The 20,068-nt window shown below is 39.7% G+C and overlaps 1 protein-coding gene across 4 annotated transcripts in view; it reads right to left on the bottom strand.

Annotated features, from left to right (window-relative positions):
- CNOT4 (CCR4-NOT transcription complex subunit 4) overlaps positions 1 to 20,068 on the bottom strand; it is an 88,578-nt gene that overhangs the window by 27,943 nt on the left and 40,567 nt on the right. For 2 of the 4 annotated variants that reach the window (XM_075934354.2, XM_075934366.2), the window contains exons 3-9: positions 16,752 to 16,949; positions 12,030 to 12,116; positions 11,362 to 11,463; positions 10,691 to 10,816; positions 8,203 to 8,327; positions 4,059 to 4,214; positions 305 to 362 (exon numbers count right to left, since the gene is read on the bottom strand). In XM_075934354.2, the coding sequence (XP_075790469.1) occupies positions 305 to 362; positions 4,059 to 4,214; positions 8,203 to 8,327; positions 10,691 to 10,816; positions 11,362 to 11,463; positions 12,030 to 12,116; positions 16,752 to 16,949 (852 nt within the window). The remainder of the gene's footprint in view (positions 1 to 304; positions 363 to 4,058; positions 4,215 to 8,202; positions 8,328 to 10,690; positions 10,817 to 11,361; positions 11,464 to 12,029; positions 12,117 to 16,751; positions 16,950 to 20,068) is intronic. The other 2 variants (XM_075934359.2, XM_075934371.2) reach the window with 1 other exon arrangement.

The raw sequence follows: 20,068 nt of genomic DNA, 5'->3' as shown, positions 1-20,068 counted from the left end.
TTAAGATATGTATTTTTAGACTTTAAACAAATGACTAGTAATAGAGAGCATTTTAAAACTCAGTTTAAAGACTACCAAAGTTCAGGTTAAATTAAGATTGACCTTTAAACTGTGTGCTTATAGGACTAAACAAAACCAGCCAAAAGCAGTCCTTTTTTGGAGTAACAGTTAAAAAATAGTTGAAAGTTATCAAAAGAAACTAGATATTTTATAACACTTGTTTCTCAAAATGAAGGTTGCAGTTGCAGCTGAGCTTCAAACAAATACAATTGACATTTACATAATGTTGGCTTTCAGGCCATACCTGTTGTGAGCTGTCACCATTTCCTATACTGAGAGCATCTGAAGGTTTGTCGATCGGGCTAAAGAAGGGGGGGGGGGGGGGGGAGGAAGAAGGAGGAAAAGAAAAAAATATCAAGTAAGATACATGCAACTATCAGAGTAACTGGAGTGAACATCACAAGTTAGTTTATTTTGTAGTACAAATGCCTAGAACAGAAGCTACCCAAAACTAATTTCAAAAGCTTATACAGGGAAGTCCACCTATTGTTTAAAGCAGGCCCAATGACAGGGAATATGTCTACACTACAGGGTTAAATTCGGCCACATCCAGAGAACACGTCTGCTCTACTGCTTTTTTTTTTGGCGGAAGAACAGATGCACTCTTTCGGAAGCCCGGTCTTCTTCCTCCCACAAGGAAGGGCTCTTCCAAAAGAGGCGGCTTCTCCAAAATTTGGCCCAGTGTAGATGGGCCAAATTTCGGAAAAGCACCTTCCAAAAAAAGTATCAGAAAACGGTAAGCAAATTGCAGAGCACAATTTGCATACCTTTTTCCGATAGATCCCTGTTTTGTAGACATAGCCTGGGTAAAAAAGAAGGGGGTAATTGCCCCCAGGGACCTGGAGATTCAGAACAACATGGGGCTCCAGCCGCCACCGCTGCTGAAGGAGAAAGGGAGGCGCACAGTCTCGGTGGCGCTAAGAGCTGATTGGCCTCGGCCCTGCCCCCACCACAGATGCCCCAAGGCCTGCAATGGCTGTCAGCCCCCTGCTGAATCAAGGGCTTCATAAATCAGAAGTGTTCCAATTTTACCATTTACCAACTTTTAGTTTATGGCCATAGAGGTGTATTTCGTACACTCTATTCTGCTTGTGCATTGGTCTATTGAGTAGCCATAGGGAAAAAGTTTAAAGCATACAAGAACCCTGCCCACTAGGACACTTTAAAAATCCATCTGCAATCCCAAATTTGTTATACAACAAGTCTGCCTGCTCCTGTCAGTACAAAAGAATTTAGTATCATGGGTTTGCTACTGAGATGCACAAAGAACTTAGTGTTTACAAGAGGTATGTGAATGACTGCCTTAAAGGCTGATATCCTTCCTTTAGAGAGAAATAAACAAGATACTGGCAATTCAAGTGTCTGAGAATGACTTGTCACTGGTGTTTCTACTTTGACCCAGACAACTACTAAAGTGGAGAAGGAGTTCAGTCTCCAGACTCAGAAAATTTAAGAGGCAAAGTCTAAACACAGATGAGAAATGCAAAGAAAAAATGAAAAACAAAGATAGAAAAGGACAAAAATGCCACCGCAGAATCCTGATCACTAGAACCACACAAATCCTTTTAAAACATCATGGCAGCCATTTTAATTCTGAAAGGCATTTAGAAGCAGTCCATAAGTGCTCTGAATTCCATGCCAATAAGGCTTGTGGCCCTAATGCAAAAGTACCGTAAATTCAGCTTATTTACCCCAAGCACAGAAGAGGCCTATACAAACACGAATGTTTGCCTCTACAGAGATAACGAATATCAAAGTAATATGAAGAACTTTAGATTACATTTTTATTAGAAAGCCAGTTCAAAACAGATCAAATTATAAATATATTTGGTTCAAAAGTAATTATTAATGCTGAGTTATTTTATGTGAGTGCAGCCCTCTAGACCCTAGCCAGCTCTCAATGTCCTGTTACTGCAAAGTCTGTGTACCTATTATTGTACAAGGCCATTTGGCTAGGTAGAAATCTAAGTGATTAGAATTAATTTAAAATTTAATCAGAGAGCACAGGACTGGGGTAAAAGCAATTTCTGTACATAAACACATTGGTTAAATGTATCAGATTAGAATTGGGCCTCAAATACTTTAAATACTTTAGAAGGACAAAAATTACATAGGAACAGATGTATACATTATTCCAAGGCAGTCCACTTTATTTCTTGATCACGTAAGCAAAATCAAGTTCTGTACAAATAACTTTTCCTAGTTAGATTCAACAGATTTATGACAAGGGTTAATACACTTCTATAGCACAAAAATTCTGTGGCAAACTTTTCATAGCTTGTATACACACAGAGACATGCAGAGAATTCTTCCAAATTAACTGAAGGTGTGAATTTGAAGTGGTTTAGTTACATTGCATTAAACCCATGTGAACACCTTCATTCAGAATTAAAGTGGCCTTATTTCACTCTCAATTCAGTTGGAGGTGAATTAAACTAACCAAATTAAGGCCACTAAACATGAACATTATCCACACAGGGATTTAATGTGGTTTTAATGCAAATTTTACAGCTTTAGTAAATTCACATTAACATTCCTTCATGTCCTTGAGTAGGAAAGTATTCAGCACTTGGCAGAAAAAAAATGTTAGTGACACTTCAACCCTACAAAGACATTGACAATAATAGTATTGCTACATCCTGAAGGAAATATATGATCATCATTTGTGACAATCTAATTGATGAGAAGCAAAACATCATACTTGAGAGCTATATAAAGGTTCTTGAAGTGCTGAACAGGTTTTACAAGCTATTGTTACAATCCATCAATAAAATGGATCCCTGTATTTTAAAAATTCCACTTATTTAGTGCATTCCATCTGGAAAAATCCCAGGACACTTTATAATATTCTTGCCCACCACTGAAATTCAGCCACAGCTGCACTGAAACTTAGCAATTGTTTAGCAGCACACAGCAATAAATGACTGGAAGTGAAGAATATCAGAGTTAAGTTAACCTGGAAGGGAAATTATAGAACCTCAGCTACCTAATTGGAATTTGCCTCTGACAGCTCTGTTAACACTCCTACCCTTGAGTGAAGTGCCATATGATTTCTGATCACAAGTGAGGATGACTCCTCTTAGATCTCAAAAGGTGTGACTTTCAATAGTGAAATTCCTTTTATCACCATGCTCAAGTGTGGTTCAATATTGACCCAAAAGCAAGAACAGCTGCTGAATCAGCACCATCACCACTGTGATATTCTATGTTTGTTTTTGTCTTCTCCCATCTAAGATTTGGATTGGCCCAACCCAGTTTAGCCCAAGAGATCTAGTGGAATCAGCCTGTGGTGAGATGATGGCAAGATGAAGCAAAATCTGCCAAACAATGTTTATGATGGAAGCGGATACCAACAGTACTATGAAGAAATTCAGAGATCCCATGTAACAGTATCTAGTGAAACCGTCAAACACATGGATTGAGAATCCTCAGTAAAGGAATTCAGCAAACTGATGCCCTACCATTCCTGCTCGTGTGCAAAAGTAGGAAACTTTGAATACTATGGCTAATTGCCTAGAACACATCAAGGTGAAGAGATAGAAATGAATGTTCAACATTAACTTCTTGGCCATCATAAGCCAACTCTTTTTTAAAAAGAGTCAAATAAAAGCCTCCAAATGCACTAAAAATTATACCTTTCTTGAAGAACTTTTCAAGTTCTTCACAGATGTTGGGGACTTATCTTTGGTTAGGACATGCTTAGTGTAAGAAGCTAATGTAGCAGCTGCCCATAACCGTAGTGCTGCCAATGCATTTCAATCCTTACCTGCCCCATCACCTATTATCTTAGCTTTAGGATTTTCCCAAACTACCACACATGCAGTTATTTTTTTGTTTTTTGACATGGGTGTTGAGGCTAGGCTGAGCCCAAACTAATTTGTGACCTGATCAAGTTTTGAATCCAGCTCTCCAACCAGAGAAGCCGGAGAACCATCCCTCCACACCATTAAGTGAGAGAGAAAGCAAGCTAGCTAGAGTATAAAAGGCAGCACAATTACCCGAAATCTGAGTCTGGACCATCTGGAGTCATGTGTTCTGAGTCTGTGCCATTTTCTAATATAGGAGGCGTTTTCCTGTGTTCCATTGTTAAACCGTTGGCTGATTTACTTGAACTCTGTAATGATGGCCAGGCATCTTTGTTATTACTGTTGGGTCTGGAAAAAGGCAAGAGTAAAAAAAAGAGTTCAAGTTATGAAGAAAGTGTTTTAAAAATGTAAACACTAAGGAAATGAATCCTCATGCCAGACAGTCCATAGGAATGGAATCATCCGGACATATCTTTCAAACAGATTTTAATGCTGATGGGTAAAAAAAGGCTCCTCAAGAGAAAAAGATAGGAGGAAACAGAGTTCTGCCCACTGATTAGATAATTAGATTGCCTACAATGGAGTCCAAATTGTCCAACTGTAAAATATCCATTTAGCTTCAAGTACCAAAACCTGTGGGGGCTTGCTCTCAGTTAAAGCTTCTTCACTGTATCCCAGAAGTATTTAGTAGTTTTATAAACAGTGATCACCTTTTATTTTCTTGAATATCTTTCATATTCCTGAGGATTTTCCCCAGGCTGGCCTGAGAGAACTGCAACTGAATTTGGTTGGCTACTGGATAGTTCATAGCGCCATCACTAGACCATGAGGCCAACCACTCCAGCTTACTTTTAAACAGTCTGTCCTAGTTCAGTTTTTAAATCTAAAACTGTCAATTTCCTCTATAAAACAAAAGCAGAGTTCCCTCCATGGAACGTATCTGATCTGGAAGAATAGCTTTAGAAAAGGTAATCAAAGTGGAGGTTATTTACAGCTGTGAGAAATTACATCTTAAGACAACAATTCAGCCAGTTTCCATGTATCTATAACTATAAGTATATTTCTATGAGTATGTAATCAGCTAAAAACGCAAGACAAAAACCTATTAATGTCTAGTCCCCTTCATTTTCCCCAATGTTTCTTGAATATTCATTAAAAACAGCATCTCGTTTACGGTGATAGTGTACACAGTACAGACGATAAAAGCAACTGAATCTTCCTACATGTCTCCTTTCTCCTTGTAAGTATAACAGACTTATTGCTTGTCCAAGCATTCATTCCACATCTTCAAGTGTATTTAAACCAGTTCTTAATTGGGACCAGAAAGATTTATAGCTAAAAGAGTCATAGTATTTTTTCCCCACATTTCTATTCAGCCTCAATATTTCATCAGCCTGGCTTTCCCCTATGCTTCAGATATTTTAAGGTTTACTATTTTGTCTGTACCTTCTGTCCTTTGTGAATCAACTCCTACACATACCTAAGTTATACATAAATGAACAATTTGACCTAACTCCTCTTAGATCTCTATACCTTTGAAAGAAACATTTGTTTATATTAAATCTTATGTCATGATTTTTTTCTCTTGCCCTTTGCACCATTCTATCCTGATAAGAGACTAATTTCCAGCTGAAAACTTCAAATTAAAATTCTAAACTAGATGCAATTTCAGACTGCAATGGCCATTTCCTGCTCCCTTCCCTCCCCGCTGCCCCTCTCTGCCCGGTCTAATGGGTTAACGGATCCTAAAGTATCCCAACCACAGACTTTTCCAAAGCAAAAAGGTTTTAAAATGCTTGTGAAAGCTAAAGGCTTCCTAAGAGCTTTTCTCTGGCAATAATCCCTCACCTCACGTGCTAGTGGCAAACATTTTTAGTGTTACGGAAAGCATTAATCATTCTGGCCCATTAAAAGCAAGTTTGAGGAAAGAGCCAGGAGAAAAAGAGGGCCAGAAATATTCAAAACAACCCACTGATACTAGCACTATTTAAGTGAATACAACTGTCATTCTTTCTACTGTATAACTATGGAATGCTGTGCCACTAGGTACCTTATGTACACACCCACACAGGCAGAAATCACAGCATGTGTCTTTTACACAAGTGAGGAAAAACATGTGAAAAGGGATTTTCACACTGGAACAAACTTGGAAAAAAGTTTTTGCCCAGTAATTCTATTTTCTCTATTATTACTGCAGGCTTATATTTGAACTATATTTTGTATACAGCTCAACTTCTGCTTGATCACTCTGTGAAATCCTAATACCGCACAGTCATGATAATAATCAGGAAATTGTTGATTCAGATGTAGAATCTAACAGAAGACAGTAGCATAAAGGAATCAGACAAGTGAGAAGCTGATTGTAAGTAGAAAGTTGTGAAGGGGTTAGCAATTTAAATATAAATATAATTAGTCTACAATTTAATTAGCTCAAACTAGATGTGCTCATGTCTGATTAACATCTGAATGGAGACTTCAACAGTGAGGAAGTCGGAAAGGACACTGGCAATTCAGACAATGCTATTCACCAGTCCACATCTGTACTGAAACTAGTTTCTGCATTGTGGTTATGCCGTTCAGATGAAATGCAAGTAAACTGAGCTCCAGTTTGTCAAGTCAAAGTACCTCATGGAATTTTTCACAAGTGCTAGGAAGTTAGTGCTGAGGACTGGCCAGATTCCAATGCTCATAAATGCTTTCCAATGACCTGAGTTCCTGCAGCAGTTTTAGATGGAGCAATTCTTCACTTCCTGTTCTATAACGTCTTGTGTTGCGATCCCACCAGGTTTGAAGTTAAACAGAATTGTATCAGGCCATAAACCATCAACACCTGAATACTGCAAAAGTTAGAGTTGGCTTAAAGTTAGTTACTGCAAAAGTTAGAGTTGCACATTTCCCTGCAAGGTGAGTACTGAACCAAAAGGCAAAAAGCATGACAAGAGGTGTCAGGGCTTCAGATGAAAAAACTGGAGATTCCAATTGCTTGCAATCTTTAAAGATTATGACACTTCCTGTAATAGTAGGGAAAGAATCCTCGTCTCCTAGTCAGAGGACAATTCTGGTAGATAGCCAGGGGAGTTGTAGTCTGTTTCCTTTTGATACAGGTTTTCTTCATTTTCTTTACATAAATTGTTGCAGTGTTGCTGCTAGAATTAGTTTCAGTAGTAGGAACAGGTTTCAGTAGTAGAATTAGTTTCAGTAGTCAACAGGCCCACAAAACTCTTACCCTGAATCAAAAGTGCTATACAAAATGTAAGGCACATTTTAAAAGTTTACCTCCAGTATGAAAGTCCCTTCTTGTATGGAAAATTAATAGCTTCTATTTGTTCATCTTAAATTTAAAATGTTTAGCATATGCACAGGCTAAATGTCTTAACTTTTGATTTCTCTGTATGGATGTAAACTGTTGGAAAGGAGAGCACAACTGAAACAAAATGCCTAGTAACAAGCAGTAAAGGGAAAACAGATGAAAAAAGACAGTTACATTTCAAATATTTAAATCAAAACTACCACGTAAGTCAGCTAGGATGTAGCAAAGAGCATATGCCCATTTCTCACGCAAAGATAAAAGCTAACAGTTAAACTGTTTCGCTTTAACTTCCCAGATTCTGGGGGCCTGAGTACACTTAAAACACAGCTGTAGCACAGCTGCACTACTTGAGCTGTTCTGCTAGAACACTTCAGTGAAGACACTATTTATGCTGACAGGAGGGGTTCTCACTTAAGCATAGGTTCTCCACCTCCCCAAGGGATAACTAGATCAACAGAAAAAAAATCTCTCAACCTACCACTGTCTACATCAGAAGCTAAATCTGTTTCATTGAGTAGCTCAGATAATGGATTTTTCACACCCCTGAAATACCTATTATACCAATCTAACATAGGACAGGCTTAATCTGTGTTCAAACATTAACAAGGAAGTACATTAATACTAAAAAAATTAAATATTCTACCAAAGCAAAAACTGCAAGTTGGCTATAATTACCAAGCATTTGCTGCGCAACAATATTCACTGAATTGCATTATTGTTCTTGCAAAAATTATGCAACTGTTAAACACCTTTCAGATATCTTCTTCAAAACAATGACAGCCTGGTTTGGAGTTAATGTGCATAAATCCACGTGGTACAAGAAGAGGAATCCTTTTATTAAAGATTCAGCACTATGCTGTTGCAACTAGAACAAAGTACCACATAAAGACCCACACATGTGAGCAAAAATTTGAGAACTTTCCACACTTTGCATCTTAAACAGCTTTAGGTGAGGTGGAAAAGGACAAGCCATTTTAAAAGAAAAGCCAAGTCAGCCAGTCTGCCATCAGTATTCACACATCATACCTCTGCAATGCTGTTACTTTGTTCTTGTTCTTGTCAACTGTACCCACGGACAGCTGAAGGAAGTTGGGGTTTAGTTTGTACAATTCCTGCAGTAACTTCTGTTCATATTCCTGGTGTTTACCAGCCTAGGGAAAGAGTTGAAATTTTCAATGCAAACCGAGTTGATGTTCATCGTTCCGTATCCCCAAATCTGAAAGATCTTGGTGTGCAAAGTGGTAACTATGAAGTTTCAGATCCCAATTTTGCAGTCAAAGGTTATTGCAAGGAATCTGAGACTCTCACTTACAGATGCACTCAACCAGCTGAATGTGCCAAACTGCTTGTTTTTTAAAAATATGAAATGCATTTTTTGGTACCTTTTAAACCAGAAAAAAAAATCAATTTTTCTGCAAGCTTCCCAGGACTTACTCTCCAGTTCAAACTGAAATGTTTGCTGTAGTACTGTCCAAATAGAGTAAATTTCCAAGAGAAGTGTGCATTCTACATTTTGCATCTCTCTAATGTATATTACACTGTCCAGAGGGGAGAGAGTCTCTTCATTACAACGGCAAAGAAACTCTTTGAAAACAGTTCTGCATTTCAAGGGTTATTTCAAAAGCATCACAGATATCAACTGAGTAAGCAAAAGCACTTTGGTTAGTGTGACTAGAACCTGTTCAGTACAAAAGTGGATTTCTGTACAGCAAAGAACTGCAGGGAGACAGGCATGCTTCTTTCAGAAATGAAGGAGATTTCTATGCCTCAATGAGCCATACTGCACAGATTACTTTCGGGTGGGGAAAGGAATGAGATTCTTGTAATTCAAGGCTTTCCTTTTGGCATTCCTAGAACATGAGGATGTTTTACTTAAACTTCACTCACTCAAATGCAAAATAGTTATTTGAGAGAGAAGGCACTTAAGCAGGACAGCTGAAATAGGATTAGACTAAATATTAAAACATTTTTCCCGCTCTCTTCCAAGAACAAAAGCTGTCCAAATATGAAGGACTTTTTGGTATTAAAATAACTTGCATGTAATATTACATTGTATTTTAATATTTATAAAACAATTGTAAATTAAATCTAAAGTTGCAAAATGTTAAAACTTTCAGTGATCTGTGCCCAGTGTCCCTCAATGCTATGATAGGCACTTTAGAAAGGTGCAGTAAGACATCCCATAAAACTGGAACCATATCCCGACAGGTATCAAGTCTTTATTACACATTTATCACTGATTTTTGTAAATAGCATTATGAAATGCTGTCTAATAGCATGTCTACACAGTCCAGTAATGAGTACTATGGAGTGTGATTTCTAAATTACTCAAACATGTTGTGCACTAATTAGGTCCATGTAGACCCTGCTGGTGTGCCAAAAATGTTCCCCATAAACACTATTTGAACATAAAATAGTGTTTCAAACAGTACTATGCTGATGTGCACTAGGAAACTCAGCATGCACCAGCAGGTACAACATGTATCAATGTGCATAGCATCTGTGCATATTAGAAGTCACACCCCCATGGTGCACAATGCCATCTCATATACACAGCTCTCAGCCATACCCTCCAGGAATTTTTAAAAAGTGGTCAGATAAATACAATTCAACTATTCATGGCAGCGTCAAGTTAGTCCATAAATACTGTAACATAGTACAACTCAAAGAGTAATCTTTAGCCTTACAATTTTAAAGCAGGAGAAGTATTGTTTCTCATTTTAAACTGTTTCATACAAAACTAAAAAGTACTGGAGAAAAAGCAGTCCTTACTTTACTTACCTAAGGCTCACTCAAACAGTACTGATTATACATCCCACTCAGTAACAGAGGTAATCCAATCAGTCAGATTTTATACACCTCTTCAGTTGCACAAGAGGTTAGAGAAGTCTCCAAACCACACAAAATTAAAAACACTCAATTTATGACACATTCTGATCCATACTCAAAAGGCCATCTTTCAAAGCCCATTCCCTCAGCCATGCAAACCAAGATACTGGATTATGGGAGGAACAGAAACTTGAAAGGCTTCCTTCTAATCCCTGAACAAAAAATACTCCTCTGAGAAGCCCACAACAATCATGAACCTAACATGTGGTTAATGCATCTTAACCTACAGCTCTATTATGCGCTAAGTAGTTACCCTCTAACATCTTAATGCTCTTCCAAATTAAGACACATTTCATGAGATATATTTGAATATATTTCCTATTTATCTGTTTAATATTTCAAAAAACAAACTATACCACAATTGTCTTACAAACCTTTAACTTTCCAATACTTGAAGGACTGACTCCTTTCGAGCCTGTAAAAGGGTCACACTTATTGGAAAATTTAACTTACTTCCTACCACCACAGCTCACTTGGCTAAGTATCTTTTTGGGTAAAAAGATAGTTTTGCCATGAAAAAAATATTCAAAGGCTGGCTACACTACAATATAAAAAAAGACATAGAAAACAAAGGAAGAAAACAAACATTTATACTACAGTTTAGAGTTCTTTTCTTTGCATCTACCTGCATCTCCTCTTTTGTGAAACTGGCTGCTTCATCCCCCAGTTCATGTAGATACATACAGTCAGGTTTTGGACACTGCATGTTCTTTAGGAAATAACTGCAGTATTTTGTTGTACCTAAAGATGCCTGAAGGAGAAAGGGGGGAAAAAAAAAAAGAGGCTGAGTAGCTGAGCTAAGCACAGAAAGAAGCTACATAAGTACAAAAAGATTCCCTCTCAACTTAACAGAGGTCTCAGCAGACAATATTCCTTCATAAAAATTGGAGCTTGTCACAACAAGCTTTTGATAAAGTTTAAATAGTATCTCAGTATTAAGATTGATTCACATCCAGGGTCTGGATAATGAGAACGTGTTTCAAAATCAATCACATACCAAAATAAAAGCAAGCAAGACCAAACTGGGGTAGAGATTTATGTTCATACCTGTAACTTACTCGATGGTATTGTCTGAGTTAATCCCCTATTATTTTCTGGGGTTTCCTATGAAACTCTAGGCACAAGAGCTCAAACTCAGAACACTTGGACTCTTGACTAGCTTTGCTTGTTTATATAAATACCATATGAGATGTTTTTAATTGAGTAATATAGTAACATATGCAACAGATTTTTAGAATCTGCACTAGATGCTAATGTCCTGGCATGTGCAAATCACAGAATGCAAAACAATACTACCTTAAGTGTTCTGCCATCTACCACCACATTATTGACACACTGTATGGCTCTGAGAGCATCTTCTGATCTGATGTAGGTTACATATGCACTCGCACTTGGACCCTAGAGAAAGAATTCCACATTAAAAAAATAATCAGGATGAATTGAACAAAGTTAATTCTGTACTTTTAGTCTGAATTCAAGATTACCCATTTAATGAGGTTTAAAATTACATCAATTAAAAACCAAACAATTCATTTACTTGAAACGTAGTAAGTGTTAAGGCCTAGGAAAAAAAGCACAAAGGTTCTCAGAAGTTTAAGATGTTTAAGCTTATTAAAATATGGTTTATTAAAGTACTTGGTAGCTGAAAATGTAAGGGTTCCACACTTATTCCAGAGAACTTCTCTGAAGATTCTCCATCTCCCAATTTCGTCTCTTGCTTTCCTATCCTACCTCCTTAAATGACATGTTCCTGTGTGTGCAAAGTCATTTAAGGATAGCACTCTACGTACCTAGTTGCTGTAGTATTAGTTCTCCAATCCCCATCCCCATAAGGTGCCATGATAATTACTCTCCACTACATGAGGGAAAACAGGGCTTAGATTTTTCTTGAATTCACAACTCCTGTCAGGAACAATACTAACACAAAGTGACAGAAACCAAAGAGTCTCTACACCATGGCTTACCTGTGAGCCTGCATATGATGTACTGTTGTTGATTACAACTTTATGTATTTTACCAAACTTCCCAAAATATTCTGGCCGTTTCAAAACCTGCACGAAGAACGAGTAAGTTAACAGTAAGTTAACAGACAACAGCTACTAAAGATTTTAAAAAAGACATGGGGAGGGAAGGGGGAGGTAACTACTGAAAATTTTAGTGGTTACACATTTATACATGCACAGGGTGGAGGGAGGGGTGCAGCTCCCCATGAGTCAGGGCTCACCGTGTAACCGTGCAGGTTAGCCAATGATCTCAGGCTCATCGTTAACCATTTAACCATGTACATTGTCACATCCATAACAGCTACCACAGAGAATTACCCCAAGTGTGCACACCACACAGTTATCTAAGAGCTACACCAGAACTTAACTGGAGCTCAAAAAAAAGATAGTTCATTGGTGATCAAGCTGATCTAGTATTTTACTTTGTTTTAAAGATACCCCAGAAATTACAAAACAAATAAGGAAATAGTCATGCGAGTCCTAATTTTAAAATGCAACTTAGGACACACTCATCTATGGAGATGCTGACCATTAATAAAATTGTGAAATTCCTTTTCAACTCCTCCATCAGCTATCCTGTGACATTTTGCACTGCCTGCAAGTTCTGCTACATCACTGTTCACACACTCTTCCAGATCATTTATGAAAATGGTAAACGGCATAGGTTCCAGTATAAGTGCTTGGGAGAACACACAATATACCTCTTTCCCACCCTTTGTTTCCTATCTTTAACCAGTTATTGAACCATGAAAGGATCTTCCCTCTTATCCTATGATGGCATACTTGCTGAAGATCCACTGGAGAGAGATCTCAAAGGGTTTTTGCAAGCCCAAGACCACTATATCCACTGATTCACCCTTGTATCCGTGCTTGCTGGCACCTTTCAAGACTTGTAACAGACGGATGCTTCATTCTGGTACACAAAATCCATGTTGCTTTTCTCCAACATACATTTATCTGATAATTCTGGTCTTTTAAAGTTTCAACTAGTTTGCCTGGTACTGAAAGAAGACCCAGAAGACTGGAAAAGGGCTAATGTAGTGCCCATCTTTAAAAGGGGAGAAGACTATGCCAGGGAACTATAGATCAGCCTGACCTCACTATCTGGGAAGCTACTCGAGTAATATATAAAAAAACATTGAGTTGCAAATACCTGTAAGATGAAGGGGTTACCACTAGCAGCTAGCATGGATTTGCTAAGAATAAGTCATGCCAAACCTACTTGATTTCTTTTTCTGACAAGGTAACTGGTTTGGTGGTTAGAGGGAATGTGGTGAGCATAATGCAAATACATTTTAGCAAGGCTTTCGACACAGTCCCATATAGCATCATCCTGTGTATGCTGGAAAAACGCAGTTTGGTAAAACTATTAAATGGATACAAAACTGGTTAAACAGCCACAAACAGAAAAACTACCAATGTAATAAAGGTCAGACTGAAAGGTGGCCTCAAGTGAGGTTCAAGCGACCGATTATCAAAAGGATGGAATGCAAACCATATGAGCAAAGAGTGAAGGAAATGGGTATTGTTACTCTGGAAAGGAGCGTAAATGGAACATGATCATGGTCCTCAAATACTTGAAAGGCTGCCATAAAAAAGATGAAGAGTTGTTTTGTTGCCACAGAGAGCAGGACAAGAGGCAAAGGGTGCAAACTACTTCATAGAAGACTTAGAACAATGGTCTCCAACCTTTTTACGCCCAAGATCACTTTTTAAATGTCAGAACAAGCCAAAACCTACCACCCCATCCTTCCCCCAAGACCACACCCCATTCTTGAAGCCCCGCTCTCTGCTCTCCTCCTCTCCATCACTTGCTATCCCGAGCCCTTATACACTCTTAGGGTACAGCTATACTGCCACTTTTTTCCAGTTCTTTTGTAGGAAGAGGTTTTTCCAACATTTGGCCTGTCTAGACTAGGCCAAATGTCAGAAAAACTTTTTGGAAACCCCCTTATTCCTCTGGGTTACTGGAAGAGCATTTTAGCGGAACAAATGCATCCCTGGACATGGAAGAGTTTTTCCGTGATACCTCTGGAATCTCGGAAAAACTCTTGTAGTCTAGCCGTACACTCACTGGGTTGAGACAGAATGTGTGGGCTCTGCAGTGGGAATGAGGGATTTGGGCACGGGAAAGGGTGAGAGGTGCAAGCTCTGGGAAGGAATTTGGATGCAGGAGGAGGTGGAGAAGGGGACGCTGGCTCGGGGAGAGGGCTCCAGGCTGGGGAGTGTTGGGGTGCTGAGCAAGCCACAGGCTTGTAGATATGAGGGTGCAGGAGTTTGGATTGGGGTATGTGAGAGGCTCAGGGCAGGAAGGTTGGGAGTAGGATGGGCTCAGGACACAGATCTGCAGTGTGGAAGGTGCACAAATGTTGTGACAGAAGACTGAAGATGTGGGGGTGCAGGAGTTTGGGGATGTGAAAGGCTCAGGACAGGGGGTTCCAGTGTATGATAGGCTCAGATTTGAGGTCGGGGGGCGGTACAGGAGTATTATGATGCTGCAGCCAGATGGGAGCTTGGCCCGGCTTCATTTTTAATTGAAACATCAAACAAAAAGTTTCAGCAGTCTTTATTTATGAGAAGCGTGGGGAACCTGTTTTGAGTCAGGGGTCACTGACCCACAGAAAAGTCAGTTGGTGCCACACAAGTGAGATGCAAACACACACGCTCCTCCACATACCCCTTTCCCCCAAGCCTCACTAATGTGGCCCCAACTGTGCTGGTGGGAGCAGGTGACATGGTACTGGGGAAGGGTGGTGGTGGGTGCTGGGGCAGGGACAGAGTACCAGTGGAGGCAGAGGACAGGGTGCCAGTGAGTTCCTGCCCCCACTCTTCCCAGGACTCCTGCCCTGCCCCCACCCAGGAAGGAGGGAAGCCCCAGTGTACACCTCCTTCCCCCTCCCCCCGCATTCAGGAAGTCCCCGGCATGCCACAGACCTGGGTTGTGGTACTGCGCCAGCTGTTTGGGGAAAGAGTACACTTCCTGAAACCCCAGAAGTGGTGCTCAGCTACAGGATGACTTCCTTCCACCCCTCAGGAAGCCGGAGCTACCGCCATTGTCACTGGAGGTAGGTAGCAGGACTTCAAGGTGAGGGAAAATGGGGGGCCCCCCGAAACAGTTCGTGATTGACTGGTTGAACCCTCCTGATTGACCAGTCGATTGTAATCGACGGGTTGGTGACCACAGACTTAGAACAACATCTCAAGAAAACCTTCCTTACTGTAAAAATAGTACAACAATGAACCAACTGCCTATGGAAGTCGTAGAATCTCCTTCCCTGGAGGTTTTCAAAGAGGCTGAACCACTACCTATCTTGGATAGTTTGGACAACAAATCCTGCATCTCAAAGGGGGTTAGACTAGATGAACTTTAGTGTTTCCTCTACCCTCTATGGTTCTATGAAAGTAGGCTTCCCTGCCTGAAATTTTAGAAAACTGCTCCAGAGGGAATTCTTGCAAACTCCTTCCCCGCCCCCACCCCCCCAGCGATTCTTACAGCAGAATCAATGCATCAATGCTGCCCCACTCTTCATGGAAACACAACATAGGGAGTGCATGCCAGGGAGGTACACTTCTTGTATGCTAAAGAGCCCAGCTGTGTAGTGGTTAGTTACATGTACCATGATGGAGTTTCCAGAGAGAATCACGGTATCAATCCATTGGCCACTACTCTCACCTGGAAGTTCAGAGAGATGAAGCAGCAAGTTACATATCCAGTTTTGATGCTGGATATGCAACTATGGACTGGATCTCAGCCTCTGGAGAACAGCATGAGACGAGTGAAAGGGGGACCCAGCCCAAACTAGAGAGATACTACAGTGCACAGTCTAGTAGCTTGACTGCGTATTAGAAACAAGATTTGGGTAATTCATATCTGAGGGAATTCTCTCCCCTCGGACATTCGCCTGGCACCAACTGTGGCACTAAGCGCCAGGCTAAAGCAACCCTTTTTGCACACGCGTGAAAGAAAAATATTTTAAATAAAATAAATCTGTACTCAAAATGCATCTGTAGTTTCAGGCAGACAACTACATGTGTCTTTTTTGGAAGATTCTTTGGAACAATTAAGGTTATAAACTTAAAAAAATAACACAAAAATGTTACAGAAAGTGAGGGTACCCCTCACTAACCAGAAAGTTTTCTATCCATCTGTAATAAATAGAAGTCAACAGCCTTGCAACTTAGGAAAATCAGTTCTTTTGTCTCCCACTTGACTTGGCTGCTTAGATTCTCCCTTTTTATGTTCTGGATTTTCCCCTCCCCCCTCTCAGATTAGGCTGCCATAAGAAACTGAATGGAGGGAACAGTGAGAAGTAATTCTGTAGTAGTTTTACCAATTTGACCAGTGGAAAAGTAGGGGGATTCCCCAAACCTATCACTTAACTATTTCAATATGAAGATATTAACTATCTGAACTTGCCTCCAGTTGCATATATTTAATTGTATACCATGTACAGCAGTCTGCTGGACCAAATGAGACTAAGAGGGGCACCGACACCACACTAAATGTAGGGGAAAGTCACTTGCAATCGGAAGTGGTGTTTTAGCTGTGGGTCTAGCACAGGTAAAGCTCATATTTCCAAAGCCTTAAACTCACAAGGATATCACTTCAAATGTGTTCTTAAATATTACTGTAACCAGAGTATCTAAAGCTGCAGGAAGATCTGGCACATGTGAACTGTTTACCTCTGGATCTGCTAGGCGCTGTGACAGCCCTACTACAAAGACAAGGTTCTTCTGTACAACCCGTACACTGGCCAGGTGTTTGCGATTCTCTGATATTTTCTGCTTCCTCTCATTTTGCTTCTGTTTCTTTTCATTTTTTATCCTTTGCAGCTCTTCCTGGGAGAGTGGTTTGTACACTGCTGGATCTTCTGGATATGGCTGAAAATAATAAAAAAAACACTACTAAATGCAACCTAGCTAAGGAAACTAAGTATTTCAGAACAATTAACCTCAGTGATTAAATATACAAGGAAATATAACGGATGTTAATGTTATGTAGTTTTCTAGCTGGCATCTCTGTGGAGACAGTGTACTCAGACCCTTAAAGAGAAATCTCACATTACTTTCATACAATCCCCCACTTGCACTTCTTAATATAATCCATGTCAGTTTTAGTAACTGTATGCTTAACCTGTTGGGAAACTACAAATACTGGCAACAAGATAGACAACCCTCCCAAGAAATTTCAATAAGGCAGCACAGTAAGTAAGGGAAAGGGCATGAGCCTATAATCACACATCAAATTTAATTGTGATATGAATGAAGAATGTTTTAAAAGCAGGTTGGTAACGGGACAAAATAATCCATTTGTTCATTGTCGTGAAAGCAAAATGTGTACCTCCGAGTTTTCAAGAGTCCTTTTAGCTCTCCAATCAGAGAATTTTGCTATTGTATGGCTCATTCTTTATCTTCTCTGGGTACAGAGGCAGGTTCCTATAATGACTGCACTGGATAACTTAATAGTATTGTTAAAATGTTTGCCTAGCAATTTCAGACTCAGTCTCCAGTGCACAAAAGACATGTTTACTTCAAGATAGCCATCTCATAGAAGACCAGCACTGTAGGTTTTACCTCAGTGAAGTTAGCTGAAGTAAACCCATGGGGGACGGGAAAGGGGGGGGAGAAGGTTGAGGCTATTACACTTGTATCCTCCAGACCCTGATGGTCACCAAGGCACTCCTGCCCAATTCTCAGTCCTAAAAACAAAACTTTAGTTTTTTATATTATAATTCTTGTTTTCATAACGGTTCGAGGCATGCAGTAAGTTTACATAACACTATATATAAATAAAATGCACTTTTAAGACAAATATTTAAAACTGATGAGAATGATGCTATTTAAGAGACATTAAAGACATAATAGGTGCATGTATTACAAAATTTCCTCTACCGATGACAGTTTAAAACTTGAAAATTACATGGAAAACAAGGAATTCTCCCCCACGTTTTAACACCCAACCAGACTCAACTGGGTAGGTGCATTACAGAATTTAGCCTGACCCTGAAGCTTAAGATATTGCCCAGTGCTAGAGGCAGGATACCAAACGAATTGTCACACTACATTGTCCTGGACAAACAGCTAACTTGAACTACCTGAGCTGGTATGCAAAAAAATATGTATGCTGAAAGTACAGGGGATATATTTTCATTGCCATGCATGGGAATTTAAGTCGGAATACCCCATTAGTGTTGATCAAAAAGGTGTATTCAAGTCCATGCAGAGCAACACCATATTGACTTAATTACCCTTGAATTTTTTTTTTTTTAAATCAAGGAAACGTGGCTCAAATTCAAGATACTGTAGCACAACTGATGAACAAACCCCATGCAATATTCAATCCTTCATGCACATTCCACTTGAGTAACAGTCGGATGACAATCAATAAGACACTTCAGTAAGGTCAAGGAGTTAAGGCTTGGTCATAACGATGCTTACCATAAGTTATGTCTTCAATAGACACTGGTAAATCTTATTAGGAAAAAGCATTAAGTTTATATTGCATTTCACAGAGGCTGGTGCTTTGGGGAACAGAACTTTTTTTTAAAAAGAGTTCATTGTCTGATTATATGGAAATTATTAACGAAGAGAATAAAGAATATTACCTAAAAGTACGTAGCCTTTCTGAGAATGAACTTGGAGGAATGAATATTTGGCATACAAAGAGAAGGCTTTCAGTTATAGGGGTCAATGAGAATTGAGGGATGAGGCTAAGAATGGAAGGAGGCCAATTCAGAATGGAGACCCTGAATATTAAATCACCAAGCATCCCAGGGAACCCAGGAGAGAAAGTGGAACAAATTCTAGCAATACATACAAGAAGTCATAAGATGAGACCAACAGCTGAACTCATGTGTCATGAAAGGCTCTGTTCTCCACGGTGATCAAAGTGCTCAGCACCATGGGCTACCTCAAGCTGCATTTCAGGGGACTGAGTGCTATTATGGGGTCAGGAGCATGATTACAAATGGTGTGAGGGTTGGTTTGATACTTTGGATAAGCAGATGTAACTGCAGAACCAAGTAAGAAAGAGGAAGTTACTCACATCCTTACCGCACAATGTCCTTATGTTCTCTCCATTGTAGCATACCTGTGCCCCAGACCACATATTTTGGTAGCACTGTCTTGTCTTGTCAACCCACACATGCACTCTCCCCCTCCCTCAAGTTCTGCCTTGAGGCTAATTAGCACTGCAAGCATAAACCACTCAGTTGCCTCTCTACTACAGAGCACTTATTGAGAACTCCAAGTAGAGGAGAGGGTGGGTTGTAGGAGCACCCACAGGGGCACACATCTCGAAGAACCATCACCACGGCCCAACACGAGTAACTTCCTCTTCTGATAAATGTAACTCTGGATGCTCTACTGTAGGTGATTCTGGAGCATCATCTCCAGTAGGTGGTCAGACTTTGGAATCTAGTCTATCATGGATGTCAATACTGGGAGGTGAACACATCATAGGAAGCAGACAATCTTGCAGAATATTATGCAATCGCTATAATATGAGTAGATGCCTAAATTACTGCCTTGAAGATGTCTAGCATTGGAACATGTTTAATAAAAGCAATAGAGGTAGAAAACACTCTTGTGGAATGTGTATGGAGTCCAGGTGCAGAAAGAAAATTATGATCACGGTAACAGTAGTTAATAAAGTTCAAGGCCCATTTGGGGAGAGGGTGCTGATATTGCTGCACCTTTGATCTTTTCACAATTGCAGAGGATCGCTTAGGAGATTTCTTAAAGGCTTTGACCTGCCCAAATAAAAAGACACAGCTCTTCTAACAAATATATGTAGTAGAACATCTCTCTTGTCATGGTAAGGTTTTGGGTAAAAGGTAGGAAATTGAATGTTTCATGTGAAAAGTCAAAAGGTGACTAATGAGGATGACCTTTGGGTGCAGCCTTGGAAAGTGATGGTCTTTAAAAGTTGTGAAGGAGTGTGCTCCCTTGAAGCTTCTATTTTCCCTATCCTTCACACAAAGGTGCAAGCTACTAGGAAT

This window comes from Pelodiscus sinensis, chromosome 1, assembly GCF_052426305.1.
Source record: "Pelodiscus sinensis isolate ZL-2025 chromosome 1, ASM5242630v1, whole genome shotgun sequence".
Classification (NCBI taxonomy): domain Eukaryota; kingdom Metazoa; phylum Chordata; order Testudines; family Trionychidae; genus Pelodiscus; species Pelodiscus sinensis.
This window is presented reverse-complemented; position numbering and strand designations above follow the sequence as displayed.